Source organism: Myxine glutinosa, chromosome 1 (genome assembly GCF_964187855.1).
Source record: "Myxine glutinosa chromosome 1, kmMyxGlut1.1, whole genome shotgun sequence".
In the NCBI taxonomy this organism is placed as follows: domain Eukaryota; kingdom Metazoa; phylum Chordata; class Myxini; order Myxiniformes; family Myxinidae; genus Myxine; species Myxine glutinosa.
The window spans coordinates 183639174-183663346 of NC_136261.1; the positions used below are offsets into that span (position 1 = coordinate 183639174).

General features: G+C 42.8%; 1 protein-coding gene across 1 annotated transcript in view; it reads right to left on the reverse strand.

Moving 5' to 3' along the window:
* The window catches only part of LOC137432858 (neuronal PAS domain-containing protein 3-like), a 330034-nt gene that overhangs the window by 161430 nt on the left and 144431 nt on the right, over positions 1-24173 (reverse strand). The window contains exons 3-4 of the mRNA XM_068125156.2: positions 2306-2388; positions 322-411 (exon numbers count right to left, since the gene is read on the reverse strand). Coding sequence (XP_067981257.2) covers positions 322-411; positions 2306-2388 — 173 coding nt within the window. The remainder of the gene's footprint in view (positions 1-321; positions 412-2305; positions 2389-24173) is intronic.

Below are 24173 nucleotides of genomic sequence, written 5' to 3' on the forward strand. Positions count from 1 at the left end.
AATTTACAATTTTGCGACGATGTATTCTGGAATCTTTTCCATTGTTGTTAGTTATGAAAATGTTCAAAAATAAAAAGCCACAGCTTTTTAAAGCTTATAACTTCATTTTATAGCGGTTTGTAACCTTATAATTTTGTACACATTTTCATATGGAGTACTACCATACTACATGATACACTACTTGTATCATTACAAACATCAGTCGTAATTTCTACAATGAAATGAACGTTGCACTTGGTGATATATGAAGAGATGGACAAAAATATGGATAAATGGGTTGAGATGGGTTGATTGACAACCAAGCAGTCATGGTGAGCTTACCTGAGAAAGACCCAAGTATATTGAAACAGTCTCTGAGATGTACAAAAAACGTCCATCATAGTTCAGCACAAAGACGAAACCATCCAGCGACTGTAGATCGAAAAAGAAAAACAGACAACACGTGTTCTGCACTGAGCAAGTGTTCAGGTGTGTGGGAGACCATCACACACACCCTTAGCACAGAAGAGGGACTGGGACAGTAATGTAGATGCAGTGTGGCATGATTCTTGAGAACCACAAGAGAAAAAGTATATATTGAGCTATAAAGACTATTGTGCAAATAACCCTAGTTGATTTGCAGCAAGCATTAAAAAAAATCCCTATTTTTGGCTATTTTTATTCCACTTTTGGTATTTCAGCGCTATTTAAAAAGTATTTTTCTCCAAAAAAAAGCATAAAAATAGATTATCCTTTCCTATTATTATTATTAGTATTATTTTACTATTTAGCAGACTTTGATGGTTGCTGTGCTATTTTTCACTATTATTTATATACTTTGTTTTTTTTCCTCACAATTGGTTGCTATTTTTAAAATATTTTCCTGTACTAAGTTTTCTTCCATCGATTTTGTTGCTATTTTTCACTATTTTCCTGGACTTTGTTTTTTTTACACCACATTAGTTGCTATTTTTTCACTTTTCCTGAACGTAGTTTTTTTACACCAAATTAGTTGCTATTTCTTCACTATTTTGCTGGACTTTTTTTTTTCCACTGATTTGGTTGCTACTTTTTTCACTAATTTTTGTTCCAAAACTGGCTAAAATATATTTTTGTCCTTTTTTTCTATTGTTTTTGTTCCAAAGCTCTATCTTACTATAATTCACCTAATGTCCATCCGTCCATCTGTCTGTCTGTCTGTCTGTTCGAAGGTACCATAAAAACTGCTGAACCGATCGCAAAGATATTTTGGGTGGATAATCCTGGGATCCCCAGGAGTAAAATAGGCTATTTAGTTTTCCCAATTTCAGCTTTAGTCTCCAGCATTCTCAGGTTTGGACTCCCGCATAACATTCGCGTTTGCACGACGTTCATTGTTCTCATTGTGTCGACGCACAAACGGCTTCACCCGGGAAAGCAACATGTCTCCATCGATCGCTAACAGATCGCTGTCTCCATCGATCTTGCCAAGACCGTAACAGCTGTCAGCTCAAAATCCTTTTAACTGTTGATTTGGCACAGTTACAGGTATCGGGAATTTGGTACACGTATCGGGAGAGCATACGACATAGCGATTGTGAACACGATTATCGATCACGATTCACGATCACGATCATCACGATCATAGTGTATCGATCACGATTTGAAACACGATGGAATAATATTTACCGATATGAACAGTGATGTGGCTTTTATTGAAATTCTAAAGATACTGTTTAGATTTTGATGATTTGCGTGTGATATGATTCAACGGATGTTTATATGAATCGTTTAAAATTTTAAAAACCTTCAATTTCTGATATTTTGCCTTTTCATTTGGGCTTCCCAATTGAAGCCCCGCCCATAGGGCGGGTACCGTTGCTAGTATTTAAAATATATTTTTCGCCTATTTTTTTGTTCCAAAAACTGGCTATTTAAAACATATTTTTATATTTTCTTCCTAGTTTATTTTTTATTCCAAAACTTGCTGTTTAAAAAAAAAAAATTCTCCAATTTTTACCTTTTTGTTCAAAAACTGGCTATTTAAAATCCATTTTTTTCTATTTTTTGTTTCAAAACTCATTGTTTAACAAATATTTTTGTATGCAGAAAAATAGGGAAATAAATTTCCATTTTTATCTATTTTTCTCTTATTTTCCCCTAATTTTGACAAGGGAATCCACAAATTATCACACAACAATGTTATTCAAGGCAATCAAAGTACGGAAAAAGGAAAAGGGAAATGTGTCAATATGGTTGCTCAAGGCATGCTGAGATTTGTTTGCAGGTTAGTGAATGCAGCAATGTGCATGGTGTTTTCATGTGCAAGCATTTGCAAAGAGCTCACCTGCAGAATCTGACTGCCTAAGTGTGCACCAAACACCTGTGCAGTGAGTGAGCTTGAACTTCGTCTCTGCTGATTCCCAAGTGCTGCATGACATAACATCAGACCACACTTAGTGCTGCTTCATTCGTGATACTCCCTCTCACCACAACACTTCCTATATAATAACACAGTCCACCTGCAAGTAAGGCAGCAACATTGTGCTTACAGCAGCATAAATATGCAGAGCTGGGGCTATACACCTTCACTTCTCCGTCCGCCCCATTAAAAGAGTCTGTAATTGTAATTAAGGCATGTCCTCAAGCAAATGGCCCATGCAGGGTGAGTAATGACAGTAACGCATTGATCTTTATCAACAAAGGTCATATGGCAGCCATGAGGGACCCTTGTCACCCTGCTTGTACAACAAGCTCATTACATAACTGGAACGTTTTTTGTTTATCCTATGCACTTGCTTTCACAGCATAAACCAGAAATTAAATATACCTTAGAAGGAACTGGTTCCAATCTCCCTCTGACCAGAAACATCTTTGTTACTCACACGGGTTGGGCTTTATGACTGGAATGAAAATGCTGGGACCACATTAGAGTAAATTGCATTGGAGGTAGAACTGAGGAATTCAATTAGATGTTTACTTTGATGGAGCAACAAAATTCAGCAGATCAACATTCTCATTTCATTAATTACATTTCTGCATCAGACTTCTTCAGATAATACATTTATGTTTGATAACAAATTAAACGTACCCCACCTGGAGCTGGTCTATGGAATATTTTGTTATAATTTTGTCACTGCATGGAAAAAAATAAGTAAAGCAATTAAATCTATAATAATACAAAACAGTGTGTGTGTGTGTGTGTGTGTGTGTGTGTGTGTGTGTGTGTGTGTGTGTGTGTATGTCCGTGTGTGTGTCCATGTGTGCATCAGTGTGTCTCCTCCATAACTCCAAAACTATGAAACCAATCGGCCCAAAACTTTGTATGCATACTTCTCAAACGTTGGAGTGGATGAATGAAAACTGGGTGTTTGGGTAAATTTAAGCACCCCATTTGAAGAGAAATAACAGCTTACCTTCATGAAAGGCTTTATCCTTTGTCAGCTCAACATCACCTAGCAGGGGCCTTAGCCGCCATTTTGTTTCAGCCTATTCAAAAGCGCCTTGCCTTGGAAACACGATCTACTCTCACGGACTAATTAAAGTCCTTGCAGTGTCCTTGCAGTGTCCTTGTGTTTTATACTTCTCCCACCCGCCCCCCCCCCCTTCCCATGCCTCCTCTCCCCAAGCCCTCTCCCTCCCACAGATCTTCCGATGTCCCTGCTCTCAAATGTTGTGTTTGTGTGCTTCCCCTTCTCTCCCCATCTTGTCTACCGCTCCCCTTATTATATATTGTGTGTGTCTGTTTGATTTTTTTGTGTGATAAATGTTATCTCTTTCACGAGCCTCGATTCTCTATACAAAAAAAAGAAAAAAAAAGTATGTGATCAAAATCTGTGTTCAGGTTTGAGTGTTGGATCTCGAGGGCCAAATAAGTGCCAAAATCTGGAGTGAAAGCTGTAACTTCTAAGAAATCAACAATTCTTATAAGCAAGTGTATTTATTTTCTATGAAAGGCTGTGATCCCTTCTTCTGCTCTGTCATTGTAATTCATACCTCCATAGGATAGGTTGTCACTCTACAGAACCTACGATACTTGTAGGAAACCCAAAGATTTGAACTATTTGTTTTTAAAATTCCCTCTATATGACAAAGCCAGATTGATTATTTCAAAGTACTGTGTTAAAGAAGTGGGGATGGCATGCCAGATCTGTCGAACATTTTTGCCCACTTGAACCAGAAACATTCCCGATTCTGCAAGGCGGTTCTGATATTTCAAAAAGAGAGCGGGAATTCCTTATAGTATTATGGATTACATTAAGGCTCCTTCCTTCATTGCTGTTATGTCTGGGCTTGTGGCATATATAGAGCCTCACCGTTTTGAAAAAACCATAAAAACATTAATAAAGAAGAAGAAGACTAATAGGATACCTCCTTCTCCATATTCAGCAAAGCGACAGGTGGAATTTGCTTGCAACTGGTGGTATTTTGAGAGAGACCTGTGGTGCGGCACCATGGTGTTCACACAAGTTGGATTAACAATGCTGTCTCAAGAGCACAGGCCCCACCCCAAATGTTAACTCCCCCACCCCATCCTCCTGAGGTATGTTCGATCCATTACCAATCAGCTTGCTATCACTTGCTAAACCGTTCCTTATCAACCATTTCGTTGGAGTGCTGCATTGAGTGCATAATCCATTTGGCGAACGCTCTTCAAGCTTATTGGTAATGGAAGACCCCTGCTCCAGCCTCTTGCCTGCATTGCCCATCAACGTCGGGTACCTTTGCTAGTGTGCAAATGAAATCCCTGGACAAGAATATGCTCTAATCAGATATAAACAGGAACCAACACTTGCTCCTACAGTTTTTACAACAAACAGTTGTTCAACATCTAAAGTATTACTGAAAGGCGACTCGTCCGTCCACTGTCCATCTGTCTCTCACCCAAATAAGAAGCAGAACCTTGAGTTTTAATGTAGAACAGTTCCTGCTGTCATAGAATAATAAAAATGGTACCGTCATAACGCTAATAAACTATTTCCTTCATGGGAAAGCTAATAATCTATTTATTTGTAACAAAAAATCATTTGAAAAAAAAAAAATCATTTGAGCAAAAGGATGCCTCTTTTAAACGCACGTCTTTCCAGGATTGAATAAGCAGAAACAATAATGGGAGCTTAAGCAGCGGTTCCAATGGTAACATTATTATTAGTCCCCTACCGGTGTACACCGGAGGGGACTATAGGTTTGCACGCCGTCCCTCCGTCCGTCAGTCCGTCAGTCTGTCCGTCAGTCCGTCCGTCAGTCCGTCAGTCCGTCAGTCCGTCAGTCCGTCAGTCCGTCCTTCCGTCCGTCAGTCCGTCACGCAAAGAACAGTTTTCCGGACTTTTTTTCTAAACTCTTAATGCTAAGGATTTCAAACTTGGCACATGGTTTCCTCATGATAAGTTACAGATCGAGTTCGAACTTCACGACGTTTCGAACATTTTTGACAAAGTTATGGCACTTTGAACTTTGGTAATTCTGATAATTCTGATGTTCCTTAACTCAGTGCCATTTTAAGTTTTAATTTCCTTTAAAAAAGATTTTCTCTGCAATAATAGGACCGATTGAGATCAAATTTTCACCGTAGGGGGGACTCGGAATGTAGAATATTTTAATGGTAATTATGACGTCACAGGTCACGTGGTTCTGGCGCCATATTGTTTTTCATGAAAACACGAAAACCCCTTTTTCTCTACAACGGCTGAACAGATCGAGGCCAAACTTTGCAGGCAGAATCGCATACCCATGACGAACAAAAAAGGTAGCGACCATGACGTCATGCGTCACATGGTTTCAGAGTTATGACGTTTTTAAGCATGAACCTTTAAAACTGAGCTCCTCCCTCATTTTTGATCCAATCGAGGGGAAACTTCACACATCTGTTTTCAGCATGTCAGTCTACTAAAATGTCCTTTTGGAATTTGCGATAGGGCACGTGGTTTGGCAGATATCGTTAATTAAACGAAAATATTTTAAAAAATGGATATCTCTTGTTTATTCTGGAGTTCTCCTCAAGCCGCACCGAGCACCCTCAGCCTCGTCTCGCGAACGTCAACAGCGCGACACAGCACGCGTTTTCCGGAGGGGCGGAGCCAAGCCGAGCAACATATATATATATATACATCGATCATTGATCGTGAACCGGAAAATATAATAAATTACTGATGGTTTCAGAGTTATGACGTTTTTAAGCATGAACTTTTAAAACCGAGCTTCTCCCTCATTTTTGATCCAATCGAGGGGAAACTTCACAAATCTGTTCAGCATGTCAGTCTACTAAAATGTCCTTTTGGAATTTGCGATAGGGCACGTGGTTTGGCAGATATTGTCAATTAAACGAAAATATTTTTTAAAAATGGATATCTCTTGAATCGCTAGTACCTCAGACCGTGAGTTGGTAATTATATAATTCACAAAGTGCAATACGTGCAGGCTGCTCCACGGAGCGACCTTGCGGGCTTATCAACGAGGCGAGGTGTGACACACGTGTCTCAGCATACCTCAGATCAAGTTTGAAAACCAGCATCAACCGTGCATAAATTTGCATATTCGATCATTTTTGACAAAGTTATGGCACTTTGAACTTTGGTAGGGGACATGTATTGCAACGCAATACTCAGAATGCTCGTTAGTCCCCTCCCGGTGTACACCGGAGGGGACTATAGGTTTGCACGCCGTCCCTCCGTCCGTCAGTCAGTCCGTCAGTCCGTCAGTCCGTCAGTCCGTCAGTCTGTCAGTCTGTCAGTCTGTCAGTCCGTCACGCAAAGAACAGTTTTCCGGACTTTTTTTCTAAACGCTTAAAGCTAATGATTTCAAACTTGGCACATCGTTTCCTCATGATAAGTTACAGATCAAGTTCGAACTTCACGACGTTTCGATCATTTTTGACAAAGTTATGGCACTTTGAACTTTGGGAATTCTGATAATTCTGATGATCCTTAACTCAGTGCCATTTTAAGTTTTAATTTCCTTTAAAAAAGATTTTCTCTGCAATAATAGGACCGATTGAGATCAAATTTTCACCATAGGAGGGACTCGGTCTGTAGAATATTTTAATGGTAATTATGACGTCACAGGTCACGTAGTTCTGGCGCCATATTGTTTTTCCTGAAAACACGAAAACCCCTTTTTCTCTGCAACGGCTGAACAGATCGGGGCCAAACTTTGCAGGCAGAATCTCATACCCAGTGAGCGAGCATGACGTCATGCGTCACATGGTTTCAGAGTTATGACGTTTTTAAGCATGAACTTTTAAAACCGAGGCCCTCCCTCATTTTTGATCCAATCAAGGGAAAACTTCAAAGATCTGTTCCGCATGTCAGTCTACTAAAATGTCCTTTTGGAATTTGCGATAGCTCACGTGGTTTGGCAGATATCGTTAATTAAACGAAAATATTTTTAAAAATGGATATCTCTTGAATCGCTTTATTGATCGACGTGAAACTTCATACTATAGTAGAAGTCATGAAGTGTAACAAGTGTGCAAAATTTCAAGATGATTGGATGTACGGTCTGGAAGCTAGAAGTTGTTATTGCGTGAAGAAGAAGAGGCGTCAAGTGTGCGGATTTAATTATTTATCACATGGACAGACTGACGGCATCGTTGGACACGACCTGTCGCGGTCATTTTAATCTCAAATAAAATTCTAATTTAAGATTTGTCAACAGGTGAGGTATATTAACAAACGAATAAAACAGATTTGGTCAAATTCTGACTTTTTTAACTCGATCGCATTTGACAGAGTTGTGACAAGCTGAGGAAGAAGAAACTTCACATTGGCTTCTCCAATTTGCCATTAAAAAAATGGATATCTCTTGAATCGCTAGTACCTCAGATCGTAAGTTGGTAATAATTTATATAATTCACACAGTGCAATACGTGCAGGCCGCTCCACGGAGCAACCTTGGGGGCTTATCAACGAGGCGAGGCGTGACACGCGTGTCTCAGCATACCTCAGATCAAGTTTGAAAACCAGCATCAACCGTGCATAAATTTGCATATTCGATCATTTTTGACAAAGTTATGGCACTTTGAACTTTGGTAGGGGACATGTATTGCAGCGCAATACTCAGAATGCTTGTTTTTCAAGATATTCAGCTCACAAGGTTCAGACATACATGGCGGCGGCCATCTTGAATTTTGACGGGGCGACCCAATTTTCAATACTGTTCTTCCTTATGCCTAGATACACCCACACACTAGATTAGAAGTTGGTACGTCACTTATTAGTCCCGTACCGGTGTCCACCGGAGGGGACTATAGGTTTGCACGCTGTCCCTCCGTCCGTCAGTCCGTCAGTCCATCAGTCTGTCAGTCTGTCAGTCCGTCACGCAAAGAACAGTTTTCCGGACTTTTTTTCTAAACGCTTAATGCTAATGATTTCAAACTTGGCACATCGTTTCCTCATGATACGTTACAGATCAAGTTCGAACTTCACGACGTTTCGATCATGTTTGACAAAGTTATGGCACTTTGAACTTTGGGAATTCTGATAATTCTGATGATCCTTAACTCAGTGCCATTTTAAGTTTTAATTTCCTTTAAAAAAGATTTTCTCTGCAATAATAGGACCGATTGAGATCAAATTTTCACCATAGGAGGGACTCGGTCTGTAGAATATTTTAATGGTAATTATGACGTCACAGGTCACGTGGTTCGGGCGCCATATTGTTTTTCGTGAAAACCAAAACCCCTTTTTCTCAACAACGGCTGAACAGATCGAGGCCAAACTTTGCAGGCAAAATCGCATACCCGTGACGAACAAAAAAAGTCAGCGAGCATGACGTTATGCGTCACATGGTTTCAGAGTTATGACGTTTTTAAGCATGAACCTTTAAAACTGAGCTCCTCCCTCATTTTTGATCCAATCGAGGGGAAACTTCACACATCTGTTCAGCATGTCAGTCTACTAAAATGTCCTTTTGGAATTTGCGATAGCTCACGTGGTTTGGCAGATATCGTTAATTAAACGAAATTATTTTTTAAATGGATATCTCTTGAATCGCTTTATTGATCGACCTGAAACTTCATACTATAGTAGAAGTCATGAAGAGTAACAAGTGTGCAAAATTTCAAGATGATTGGATGTACGGTCTGGAAGCTAGAAGTTGTTATTGCGTGAAGAAGAAGAGGCGTCAAGTGTGCGGATTTAATTATTTATCACATGTACAGACAAAGCATCGTTGGACACGACCTGTCGCGGTCATTTTAACCTCAAATAAAATTCTAATTTAAGATTTGTCAATAGCTGAGGTATATCAACAAACGAATAAAACAGATTTGGTCAAATTCTGACTTTTTAACTCGATCGCATTTGACAGAGTTGTGACAAGCTGAGGAAGAAGAAACCTCGCATTGGCTTCTCCAATGTGCCATAAAAAAATGGATATCTCTTGAATCGCTAGTACCTCAGACCGTGAGTTGGTAATTATATAATTCACAGTGCAATACGTGCAGGCTGCTCCACGGAGCGACCTTGCGGGCTTATCAACGAGGCGAGGCGTGACACACATGTGTCTCAGCATACCTCAGATAAAGTTTGAAAACCAGCATCAACCGTGCATAAATTTGCATGTTCGATCATTTTTGACAAAGTTATGGCACTTTGAACTTTGGTAGGGGACATGCATTGCAGCGCAATACTCAGAATGCTTGTTCTCCTAGGAAGATTACCCGTCCCAAGTGATGGTAAAAGCTAGCATAGGACCCCCCTCCCCTTTCTACTCCCTCTCCCACTCCCTCTCCTCTCCTCGCTTCCCCCACTCCGGTCTCCCCTCCACTCCGCTCTCCCTCCCCTGTCTTCCATCTCCCTCCACTGTCTCCCTTCTCCCTCCCCTGACTCCCCCCTCCCTCCACTGTCTCCCTTCTCCCTTCCCTGACTCCCCTCTCGCCCCACACCCCCCGACACCTCTCCCTCTCCCCTGTCTCAACTCTCTTCCCCACTCATCTTCACGTATGTTCGAATGGAATATGGAACCATGTCAAAGGTTTTTCCAACCAAGTAAATTGATGATTACCTTTCCAACGGCAGATAATCAGGCGAGGGTACAGGGCAGTGGTTGGAGTTCAAAACCGCAAACAGACGTTTTTGGGAGCGAAATATGTTGCTCGTGAAAGAAGAAGATGTCGTAGTGTGCGAACATACATAGAAACACCCCACTGGGGACCCGTATCAATAACAGTCGCTACATGGATTCAATAACAGATATCATCAGAATATTCAATAACAGATTCGTATCAATAACAGATAGGTGATCTTATGCACTTGTGGCACTACATTATTACTAAACAATAAATATTAATAAAGAGATGCATAATAAAATACTGGACTTTTTATTATTATTTATGCATAATCAAGGCTCATGGAAGAGCAAGAACACAGAACTGACAGTGACGTTCAGGGGAGCAACAAAAGTTGACACAAAATGTAGAATCCGAATCCAAAAAGATTGCTACTGGTGTTCCTGGCCGGCAATAAAATACAATCAAAATATGATAAAATAAAATAAAATAAAATAAAAATCAAACAATCAAATATATCAGCTTTTAATGAGCCAATACAATACAATCATGACCTGTACAAACACTCAACAAGCATAAAGAATTATACACACAAAGTTATGGATTACTTCTGATGAATTATTTGCAATAAGGGAATGGGAAACGGGAACAGGTCGAAATGAGATTCTAAACATGAACGGGTCAAAACGTTAGGTGGGATTTCTTTGGTGTGATTCAGGCATAAATGTGAAATGCACAAACCTACGCACAGCCCTGTTTGCTTCAGAAATGATTTAAAAATATATAACGTGGGCGATGTATAAGCACAGCCTCATTTGCTTCTGAATTTTTCTTTTTATGCGGGCGATGCCTATGCACAGAACGCTGGCCTGATTACTCGATGCCTAAAAAAAAAAAAACTCGGGTTATGTAATGAAGCCAAAACATTGCTATTGCTTATGTACATATATATTACATCGTCTTTATATATCGTGATTCCAATTCCACTGGGCCATATAAAGGAATTATCCTATAGACCGGAAGGCTTGAAGCCTGAGGCCGACACAAACTGTGTGCCTCAGAACGCCTGTGACACCGATGCACTGCAACCTTTTGACATTTGATGAAGCCTTTAATAGTCAATGTTGGTATTTTTCACACTGATGAGAAAAGTTAAAGCAGTCCCATGGCAATTGTGAATATAACACTTCTGTTTGGACCAATTTACCTCATGTCCCGCAGAGTGCATTATTTAATTATATATCGGGTTTAAAAAAATTGTTTTTTCCAAATTACTTTGCTGTCATATATATATATATATATATATATATATATATATATATATATATATATATATATATATATACACTGTATATACATATGACAGTAGGAACCCTTTAGGAAAGGGCAGGAGCATACAAAATTTAATCATATTTTTCAAAGCATGAGAAAAAAGCCCAGGTAAGGAAAATAAAAACAACTACAGTGGCACTCGTTAGAGCACATACCTCCACCAAGCTGAACGGTTTATGTTTTGTATTCCACCATTAGGCCGGATATGCATCTGGACCTGAACCAAAATTTGATATGCTTTTTCTTGTCACCTACCCAAACTCACACAACAAGTTTTATCATAATCCGTCCACCATTTTTTGAGATATCATGTTCTGTATCATTTTTGGCCCATCTCTCAATGGTGAAGAATCACTTAAAAGATTCTGGTATCCGGATCCGGATCTTCACCAAAAACGAATCAATTCGTGTATTTGTCAGACTACCGACCTGTTCATCAAATTTCGTCTGAATCACAGACGAACAGACAGCCAAACAGATAAAGGGGTGAAAACAAAACCTCCGTCCACCCTTGGTGGTATCGGTAATAACCACAGCCAAGTTGACAGGAGCAAAAACAATAATTTTGTGGTCTTGTATACAAGTTGAATTTTACGCATTTTTGACTTTTCTTAATTTTACATGCTCATTGAGATTCACAGATAGACATGCAATATGTTTGCGAAGCACAGCATGCTGGCTTTTGATTAAACCCGTTAGTGAAGCTCGGGTATAGGCACGGCTAGTTACTCAAAAAGAAGAAAAACACAATGACAAAACAGCACTGTGAGTGTACATTTCTGGTGTCAATGGTTATTTATATGTCTCCAGCATGCACTGATATCTTAAACCTTCTCATTCAAATGTATTCCACGTGAACTGCAGCATAACTTCAACATAGGCTCTATTGCCCGGCATTTCAAGTGAGCATTAACGTGGAAATCGTGTGCTTCATTCTGATAGTCCATATATGAAACATACAATTTCGGCTCTGTGTGAGGGGGTGGCGTGGCCAAGACACCTACATCACATCGCTCACAACAGCATATATTTATATTGGCACATGTATACCACGTGATATACAGTCGGAGCCAAAAATATTGGCACCCTTGCACTTTTTTCATATAATGCACTATTTCTTACAGAAAATTGTTGAAATTAAAAAAATATTTTGGTATCCACATATGTATGTCTTTTGTTTGCAGTGGAACAAAACAAAAAAAGCTGCAAAAATACTAAATCTTAGCTTATTCCATACAGAAATCCTAAATTGGCCCAGACAATATTATTGGCACCTTTTAGAAGTTCTTAGAAATAATTAGATTTCAAGCAGGTGATTCTCCTTTACTTTGGAATTGAACTCACCTGTGGTGAGTTGCAGGTACCTGAAATATAAAAATCACTCATTCAACCAGTTTGAATCGAGAAAATGAGTCATCCTGCTGTTTTGTGTCACTGTGTGTACCGCAATGAGCGTGGAAAAGAAAGACCAGAGAATTGTCTGGGGAGGCCAGACACAAAATTGTGGCCAAGCATGGACAATCTCAAGGCTACAAACCCATCTCCAGAGACATTGATGTTCCCGTGTCCACGGTACGCAATGTTATCAGAAAGTTTAAGGCCCATGGCACTGCAGTCAACCTCCCTGGACTTGGCCGCAAGAGAAAACTTGATCGAAGATTGCACCAAAGGCTTGTTCGAATGTTGGAGAAAGCACCTCGATCAACTGCCAAACAGATTCAAGCTGACCTTCAGACACAAGGTTTGACAGTTTTAACTCGCACCATTCGTCGCCAACTCAATGAAAGGGGAGTATATGGTAGGAGACTCAGGAGAACCCGAATGCTAAGAAAGCCTGACTGGAGGTTTCCAAAACGCACCTGAATAAGCCAAAATCCTTCTGGGAGAATGCCCTGTGGATAGATGAGACCAAATTAGAGCTTTTTTGGTGAAGCACATTATCTCTATGTTTACCGAAAACAAAATGAAGCCTTCAAAGAAAAGAACACCTTCCCTACAGTCAAACATGGAGGAGGTTCAGTGATGTTTTGGGGTTAATGTGCTGCCCCTGGCACTGGGTGCCTTGAATGTGTGCATGGCATCATGAAATCAGGAGATTACCAAGGAATTTTAAAGCGCAATGTTCAACCCAGTGTCAGAAAGCTGGGTCTCCGTCGAAGGTCATGGCTCTTGCAGTAGGACAATGACACCAAACACACTTCAAAAAGCACCCAGGAATGGTTCAAGACAAAATGCTGGACTGTTCTGAAGTGGCCAGAAATGAGTCAATATCTAAATCCCATTGAACACCTGTGGGGAGATCTGAAAACAGCAGTTGGGAGAAGACTCCCTTCAAATCTGGGAGAACTGGAGCAGTTTGCACAAGAAGGGTGGGCCAAACAGCCAGTAGAGAGGTGTAGGAAGCTCATTCATGGCTATAGGAAGCGCTTGACTGCAGTTATTTTGTCCATAGACTGTGCTACTAAATATTAAGTCCAGCGTGTCAATAATTTTTCCAATGCCATTTCTTTTTATTTTCTCATTTTAAAGGATATATTTAGTTCTGAATCAAAAACAAAGTTTCTGTAATATTAACAGTGAAATAAAGAATTGTGGAGACCAAATACTTTCGTCAATTTCAACTTCTTTTTCGACAAAATTGTGAGTTATTTGAAAAAAGTGCAAGGGTGCCAATATTTTCGGCCACGACTGTAAATTAACCTCCTGGCGTATGGCTTGGCTCACCCACAGAGTGGTGATGGTCCTTGGGACAAACACAGAATGGTCCATAGTGTGAACAAGGCACGAGGCCTTCAAGGTCACAGTCTCACCCTGCGTACAAATGGCATGGGTCATGGCATACTTGTTCGGTGCACATCCTCAGGCAAAATGTGAGGTCACTGAAACGAAATTGTGCCCTCCCACGTATAAATATAGTTTAGGTATTTATGTTTCGAGATTCTTTAATCACGAATAAACAATGAGAACACAACAGCACTAACTCGATCATACCTTTACGAGTTCTTGCTCATTCATATGATTATTTGCATAATATCATACAATTATAATGAGCGTCCATTTATCATTCCCACAATGCACAAAGAGCACAGAGATTAATTGTCGCACCTGCAGGAGTCCGTTAGGACCCCACCTTGCTTCAGCCTTCAGCGGCTATTAAAGCTCTTCACGTGGCTGTTTATGAATCTTCTTCATTATCTTCCTATCATATTCATTATCCTTATTGGCCTGTCTGCAGGAGCCCTGTAAATGTCATTTTTATCGCAAAAGTACAAACGCTGTAAACAATCAACCCTGTCTTGTTGACAATTGGGACTCACTGAGGATGAATCAATTTCTTGGAATACTCTCTGGGTGTAACACAAAAGTGATGGTTCATGAAATGTGGCCTCGTACCGATCTTTGCATGCTTTCGCAAGGACGACGACATACTGGCCACATTTATTTCCCTGCAAAATGCAGTGATTGCCGGCCTGGTGAATCATAACCCTGCAGGCAAACCATTGCATTAATTTTGCTGAGCATACATTATACCAACAACCATGTACTATTGTAATGTGGGAGGACAGGGAAAAACAAAGGAGGAAGGGGTGGGCGCAATCACCTGAGCTCCTCACCACATGCAAGGCTTTCATCCGCAGCTCAATGGAATACTGTTCCCCACTCTGGGCTGGTGCTCCTGCCTCACACCTAGCTCGGCTTCACGCTGTTGAAACCAAAGCTTTCAGAATCATTGGAATCTCCCGCGATGAAGCTAACTCCGAGGACCTTTCGCTCGCTCACCGCAGGCAGGTTGGTGGTTTTTCTGTCTTCTACCGACTCCTCTCCGGCCTTGCTCCCCCAGCTCTCTCTGGGCTCTGTCCCCCAAATATTGCTACAGGTCGCACAAGATCTGCCAGCAACCCTCTTATGGTTAAACTGCCAAAATCAAGACTGCTCACCTTCACTCCTTCATTCCTCTTTTCTCCCGCCTCTGGAACAAACTCCCTCACTATCTTCAATCCCACTCCCCCCTCCAGGTCTTTAAAACAGCTGTTCACACCATCTCTTATCTTCCGCCATCCAAAACCTTGATCTTTTCTACCCCTGCTAGTTCACCCCAGATCCACTTTTTTGAAATACCAACTTCTTTCCTGGAAGTCCGTGCAGTGTCCATATGTTTTATACTTCTCCCCCCCCCCCCCTTCCCACGCCCCCTCCCCCCAAGCACTCTCCCTCCCACAGATTTCCCGATGTCCCTGCTCTCAAATGTTGTTTTTATGTGCTTCCCCATCTCTCCCCATCTTGTCTACCGCTCCCCTTATTATATGTTTTAGGTGTCTGTTTGATTTTTTGTGTGATTAATGTTAGCTCTTCCACGAGCCTCGATCTTGTATACAAAAAAAAAGAATGTATTCACTATTTTTTGTGTGGACAGGAGAGTAAAAACAATAAACCTTAGAGAAAGTGTTTCTAAAACCCTGTCTCGAGAGACCTCAAATTGATAACCAGTAAAGCACTGTTCCACATGTTTTGTACGAGGATGAAGGGGAAATGAAGAGGAGTGAACGAGAATCAATATTATGGTTTTTTTGCCTATGTATATATAGTATATATGTTTATGTAGCTGCAAATATATATATGTATATATATATATATATATATATATATATATATATATATATATATATATATATATATATATATATAGATATATATATATATATATATATATATATATATATATATATACATATATATATATATATATATATATATATATATGTATATATATATATATATATGTATATATATATATATATATACATATATATATATATATATGTATATATATATATATATATACATACATATATATATATATATGTAGATGCATATTATATATATATATATTGTTGCGGTTTTGTGTTTTACAAATAAAGGTTAATTTCCCCTCATAGTTTAGTCACACTACAACACGTAACCTCGTGATAGCTCAGTTATTTCATAGTAAATGTAAGCGTAGTCCTTTCCCTGTGTTAGTTTTGCGTTGAGTAGAATAATGAGAGTTAGGTCTCCTTCCAATGCTTATGCTGCCTCGATACTTTGAGTTTTGGTGCAAATCACCACGAGGCCGGCCTGACAAGTCGATCCAGGCCGAAGGAAGGCGGGGCAGGAGAAGTGGGAGTGACCGGTAAGCATGAGCCGCCAATCAGGCTCGAGAGGAGTGGCTTAGCACTGCGGCAAAAGGCGTGGTTAGGAACATTTGATACGGGCCAGGGCGTTGAAATATAACCCTGTGCCCGAAGCCCCCACCTCAGTTCTGAGAGTACGCGGTGTTGAATCAAGTTCTGAGAGGGCGCGGTGTTGAATAGAGTTCTGAGAGTGCGCGGTGTTGAATAGAGTTCTGAGAGTGTGTGGTGTTGAATAGAGTTCTGAGAGTGCACCGGTGTTGAACCAAGTTGTGAGAGTCGGTTCGGAGCGCCAAGTTGTGAGAAGGGAGGCAGACGAGTTCCAAGTTGAGTTCTCGGTTGAGCTTGAGTCAGATCCTCCGTTGAGTTATGAGAGTGAAAGCGCGCAGTTGTATTAATCGTGCTGTGAAGGACCGCTGTGCCGGGCGAGAGACGTGCATATTTTCCTGCCTGCCTTTGTTCGAGATACGCGCTGCGAGGATCCCTCCAGCCGCCTGCATGCCTTCGTCGGGGGACGTGCTGTGACCGCAAGTGGGCCACGCCAGGTGAGCTGTTCCTGAACGACCAAGCCGGCACGTCAAGCGCATGAACCTTTCTTCCTTCATCCCCCTGTGAGTGTGAATAGGCCCATTGTCTGGGAAAAATAAGTTAAGACTGACTAAGCTCTGCCCTGTGTCTCTTTTCTACCGAACCATTGTACATAATAGTGTAAATAAATCGTGTTATTTCGTTGATTCGACCGTCTCGTGTTTTCCCTCATTGACTTAGCATGGTACGAATTATATCGCTCTAATCGGGTTCCAATAACAAGGTAATAGCACGGACCACGTGGTGCGCCATCCGCTCGGGTGCACTCAAATTACGCGTGGTTCGTGCGAGACTTGATCCCCGCTTCCGCGGCGGCGTGGGTACTTAGGTACGTGCGAACATTGTCCGAAACCCTGTCCCGCGTCTGACCGGAAGTGGCGACTCAAGTCTCACGGTTGCGAAGACCAAAGGAGAACAAGGGGCTTAATTTCCCCTTGGTAAGGGAACGGGGCACTGTGTGTGTGTGTGTGTGCGTGTGTGTTTTAGTGGCAGTGGCAGTTCTAGTTTTAAAGTGGCACACACACACACACACCACCACATCATTTAAAACACCTCACCACCACGTAATTCAAAACACCATACCACCATGTAATTCAAAACACCTCACCACCACATAAATCAAAACACCTTACCACCATGTAATTCAAAACACCTCACCACCACGTAATTTAAAACACCTCACCACCAAATAATTCAAAACACCTCACCACCACATAATTCAAAATACCTCACCACCACGTGATTCAAAACCACCACAACGTTATTAAAAACACTTCGCAACCACGGAAACAAACGTTTGAGAGAGTCGTTAAGTGACAACACAGACACTGCTCAGATGCGTAGATATATAGATGAATGACTGCACCCGAGTTGCCGTTTTGTCATGGTTTACACCAATCATAATTCAAACAATTATTTTGCACAAATGTATTTGTAATGTACGTGATATCACATTTTATAAACAATTGAAGTTGAAAAAAAAAATTCCCGAAAAAATTCCCCCCCCAAAAAAAAAAAACAATTGGAAATTTTTTCTAAAAAAATACCCTTAGGACATCCCGACGGGAGAGATATGTGCATACCAGAAGTTTGGTGCGATTTCATAAAAGTTTGAGAAAGTAGTTCAGTGACGACACAACACAACACAACACAACACAAGACAGACACTGCACAGATATATATAGATATATAGATATATACATATATATAAATATATACATGCATATATATATATATATGTATGTATATACCAAATATACCAAATATATGTCGGGTATATACCATGATGTCGGGTATATACGTCATGGTATATACCCGACATATATTTGGTATATGTCGGGTATATACCAAATATATATATATATATATATATATATATATATATATATATATATATATATATATATATATATATATATATATATGTATATATATGTGTATATATATATATATATATATATATATATATATATATATATATATATATATATATATTGTGAGAAACCACCGGTGAAACCACCTGTTCTCACCCAGATTTGGTGCCCCGCCCACCGCGTGACGTGGCCTCCTTGGAGCCTCACGCGATCGGGAGGCGATTCGGCACGTGATTGGTGGAGGGTCAGAGAGCGCGGTCGCCATCTTATGCAACGGACGCGGCTCGAAGGCTCCGAGTGGGAAATCTCAAAAGGGCTTTCCTTGAATCCTCACGACAGCCGAGTTGGGCTGGTCGATTACAGTTCGGTATTTTACGAGCGAGTAACTCCGGAAGAGAACGAGTGATTCCCGGATCTCGTAGATTGGAACCGCGAGTGATTGCCTGCTTCGTGTTGGAGCTGCTGGCCGACCGTTCCTGCCGGCCTTGTGCGGTGAATTCCATCCTGTTACCCTCCGAGTCCCGGAGATCGTCGATTGGAGCCGCGAGTGATCTTACCTGCGTCCTGTTTGGAGCGTCTGTTGCCGACAGTTCCTGCAGGCTTTGTGCAGTTTATTCCATTCTGTTACCATTTATGGTTTTTGTGATCGAGCCAATAAAGCATCGTGCCTTACCCCTAGAAGGCCGATTAAAACACAATTGTGTTTATTGAGTTCTCTCTGTCCACTCCGTGGACTACTTGAAGCCCGGACATTAACGTCCGTATTCCGTGCTGGGAACCATTTCACAGCCGGGATCGCGACAAATGGGTTGCTCGTCCTAGGATCATTCAAGTAAGAGACATTCGAATTGAGACGGGAATTCTGCATCTGCATCTTCCTTGCATCTGCTCACCAGCGGACGCCGTCTTGGAGGAGCCTTCTCACCAGCGGACGCCGTCGTGGAGGAGCCTTCTCGCCAGCGGGCGCCGTCTTGGAGGAGCCTTCTCGCCGTGGGACGCTGTCTTGGGTGGTGCTTCACTGCCGAATAAGTGAATAGCTTCGGATCCCTCCAAACAACCGACAAAAAAAAAAAAAAACGTGAGTATTTGTACGTGGTATTTTTCTCATTGGCAATTTGATGTGCGGTGGTGATATTGTGTAGTTCGTGTCGTATTTCCCCAACAGAGCGTTGTGTTTGAGCGTTGTGTTTTGTGCCTTGTCTTATGATAACTCGTAGCCAAGCTATGTCGACCAGAGAAGTGAGAGTTCAACCTGATCATGTTGACAGTCGCGTGGGTGGCGATGCGAGCGACGCAATCAGCCTTGACCCAGTCACTAAACCCGATATGTTAGGAAGCGATTCCATCATGACTAAATGCATGCGTTCGCCTTTCTGGACCGGGCTGACTCCGGTTCAACAACTTGACATGTATAACAGGGAGAATGACAGGGCAGAGGCAGAGCGTGCTGCGGCAGCAGAGGGAGAGCGTGCAGCAGCAGAGAGAGAGCATGCGGCAGCAGAGAGAGAGCGTGAGAGAGAGAGAGAGCGTGCTGCGGCAGCAGAGAGAGAGCATGCGGCAGCAGAGAGAGAGCGTGAGAGAGAGAGAGAGAGCGTGCGGCAGCAGCAGAGGCAGAGCGTGCTGCGGTAGCAGCAGAGCGTGCTGCGGCAGCAGAGAGAGAGCATGCGGCAGCAGAGAGAGAGCGTGAGAGAGAGAGAGAGCGTGCGGCAGCAGCAGAGGCAGCAGCAGAAGCTGAACACGTCAGAGAGCATGAGTTGCGAATGTTGACTGAACGACCGCGGGCAGAGGGGTCTGCTGCAAGAGTCCCGGAAACTGTTCATGTTCGTTTGCCGGACTGGACGGGAGACACGAAGCCAGAAGCGTATCTGGAGATGGCGGAGAAGTTGTTGGCTGCCGGTGGCATTGATGAGAGCTTGTGGGTCGGCCATCTTGTGAGCCATCTATCTGAGAAGGCGAGGGAGGTATATGCGAGGATGGCAACCGAGGACGCAAACAAATACAGGGCATTGAAGGCCGAGATTTTGAACGCCTATGCGGTGTCCGCGTGTATTTATAGGAGAAATTTTTTCAGCTGGACTCGTCAGTCCAGTCAAACCTATGAGGAACATTCGCGGGCCTTGTTGGAACAGCTGCAGAGATGGTTCAAGGGGAGCAAGGTGGAGTTACCTCAAGCGGTTGCGGAACTCCTGGTGCGTTACCGTATCGATCAACAGCTTCCGCCTGACTTAGCATTGTTTCTTGTCGACAAAGACACTGTTTCCTTGGCAGACTGCGTCAACCTTATTGATAAACATGTTTTGGCGTGCAAAATGCTGCAAGTCACGCAGTCGCGTCGTAAGACGGAGGAGTCTGCGATCAAGACCGCCCCCCGTCTGCCCGGCGGCTGGATCGAGGGGAGGGGTTCTCCGATGCCCTCCACTGGTGGCGGTCGCGAGCCGCAGACCAGGGCAGGGCCCTGGTGCGATTTCTGCAAACGCGTGGGGCACGGTGAAAACCGCTGCTTCTCTAATCCCGCTAGTCCGGCCTACCGAGGCAACCCTCCTGTTAAGTCGGAGGGAGATCAGTGGAGCTCATCCGCCGGGCCCTCGCACACGACGGTGGCATCGGTGACCGAGGTCACTGCCACCGAGGCTAATTCCATTCATCCACTGTACCAGGATTATTCAGGGACAGCCTTAGTGGGTGGCCCTGATTCGATGCTGAAGTTTGAGGCCCAATACCTTCGGGATACTGGGGCGACACGGTGTGTTCTCCGGGCGGGGGTAGTTCCGGCCTCTCAGATGCGTTATACCGGCGAGTATACCCTCCTTCGGGGCATTGACCGGGTTCTTGGCCGGTATCCCCTTGCCCTCCTCGAGGTCCGGAGTGACATTTTTAAGGGTCCAGTGACCTGTGTGGTGGTACCCTACTACCCGATACCCGGGGTCTCCTTGCTGATTGGCAATGATGCCATGGCCAGGGAGGAGTCATTGACTCTGACCTGTGGGGGGGTCACTAGATCCCAGAGTAAACAGGCGGAGAGAGTGGCGGAGTCAGACATATCTTCACTCTGGCCCGAGGAGCCTAGCGCCTCGACTCCAGTTCCCGACGGTGACGTTGCGTCAGCTGAAGTCCACCCGAGCCTCCCGTCAAGCCACCCTCAGGTGCCGTGCTCCTCAGGGACCGCTCCCGCCATGTCGCGATTCAGCAGGAACGCTAATGCTAAGGTATATGTGGGAAACCTGGGCAATGGAGCAGCGAAAGCCGAGCTAGGGAGGGTCTTCGAACATTACGGACCACTCCGCAACGTATGGGTTGCTCGAAACCCACCTGGATTTACAGTTGTTGAGTTTGAAGAGCCACGAGATGCTGAAGATTCGGTCAGAGCCCTTGATGGAAGGTTAATTTGCGGATCGCGTGTGTGCGTCGAGATGTCGAATGGCATGTCGCGGCGGCCTCGTTTCAGACGCCCTTTGGTCCGCAGGCCTTTCGACCCGAACGATCGATGTTACCAGTGCGGTGAAAGGGGTCATTACGCATATGACTGTTGTTCTCGACACCGGAGGAGTACCCGCCGCTCTAGGTCTCGGCCTGTGTCCTTCCTGTCAACGCTTCCCCCAACTTGAGTTTGGCCCCCTTGCCTCTCTATTGTGCTTTGTGTGAAGTGTAACTCTTGTAGGGTAGATATTAATGTGGTGTATGGTGTTAAAATTGTGTGTGAAAAAAAAAAAAAACCAAACTGGTTCATTGTTAACCTGTTAATGCGTTATTGTTGCGCTATTGCGTTGCGTTGTATTGTTGCGTTGTTGCGTTATTGTTGTTAATAAGTGTTAATAATTGTTAATTGCGTTAATTGCCTGTTAGCGATTACCGCCATCATCTTGCCATGTGATTTGCACCTACTACAAATACTGGTTTTAAAAACGCCGTCTATTCGACGGGGTTTTTACTTAGGGGGGGAGGACTGTGAGAAACCACCGGTGAAACCACCTGTTCTCACCCAGATTTGGTGCCCCGCCCACCGCGTGACGTGGCCTCCTTGGAGCCTCACGCGATCGGGAGGCGATTCGGCACGTGATTGGTGGAGGGTCAGAGAGCGCGGTCGCCATCTTATGCAACGGACGCGGCTCGAAGGCTCCGAGTGGGAAATCTCAAAAGGGCTTTCCTTGAATCCTCACGACAGCCGAGTTGGGCTGGTCGATTACAGTTCGGTATTTTACGAGCGAGTAACTCCGGAAGAGAACGAGTGATTCCCGGATCTCGTAGATTGGAACCGCGAGTGATTGCCTGCTTCGTGTTGGAGCTGCTGGCCGACCGTTCCTGCCGGCCTTGTGCGGTGAATTCCATCCTGTTACCCTCCGAGTCCCGGAGATCGTCGATTGGAGCCGCGAGTGATCTTACCTGCGTCCTGTTTGGAGCGTCTGTTGCCGACAGTTCCTGCAGGCTTTGTGCAGTTTATTCCATTCTGTTACCATTTATGGTTTTTGTGATCGAGCCAATAAAGCATCGTGCCTTACCCCTAGAAGGCCGATTAAAACACAATTGTGTTTATTGAGTTCTCTCTGTCCACTCCGTGGACTACTTGAAGCCCGGACATTAACGTCCGTATTCCGTGCTGGGAACCATTTCACAGCCGGGATCGCGACAATATATATATATATATATATATATATATATATATATGTCGGGTATGTACTATATATATATATATTTTTTTTTAATATACTATATATATATATATATATATATATATATATAATATATATATATATATATATATATATATATATATATATATATATATATATATATATATATATATATATATATATATATATATATATATATATATATATACAGTGAAACCTTGACTTACGAGTTTAATTCGTTCTGTGACCGAGCTCGTAACTCAATTTGCTCGTTTCTCAAATTAAATTTCCCCATTAAAATGAATTGAAATGCTATTAATCCGTTCCAGCCCCCCAAAAACCACACCAATTTTTTTTGAAATATATATATATAAATATCTCGCACTTTATATTTCACCTGTATGCAGCATACAAGTTGGCAGGATGGCCTGGACTGGAGGTACGCACACTTGACTCTAAACTGTCCAGCCTGGGTTTGAATCCCGACCCAGCAATAACCTGTCATGTCGGTGTTTCACAGGCAGGGTGCTTCATCAATGTGTGTACCGCTAAACTGGGCGCCCCGTTTGCGTCCCATTAGTTGTTGGATGTTAAGGATCTCACCGTGTCTTCCACAAAGAGAAGGCGAGCTATCGCCGGCACTCTGAACAAGTTGTGGCCTGGCATGCTCTTCTCCTCTGCCGTTATATACGTCCTCCTCGGCATCTTTTTCCAGAAGAGCCCTGTCTCGTCACAGTTGAAGATTTGCTGGGGGATGTATCCTTCGGCTTCTATCAGTTCGGCAAAAGTTATAATAAAATCTTCAGCTGCCTTCACATCCGAGCTTGCTGCCTCACCATGCCTGACGACGGAGTGAATGCCGGTCCTCTTCTTAAAATTATCAAACCATCCCCGACTGGCTTTGAATGACTCTTCCGATGCCTCGTCCGTTGATGTTCCCGCCGTCTGCTGCACCAAATCCCCATAAATGTCTCGTGCCTTCTCACAGATGATGCTCTCGGTCACGGTATCTCCTGCGAGCTGCTTCTCCGTCAACCACACAAACAACAACTTCGCCATCTCTTCATGGACAGAGGTCCGGAGCTTTGAAATAATCTTAACGCCCTTGGCTGGCGTTATA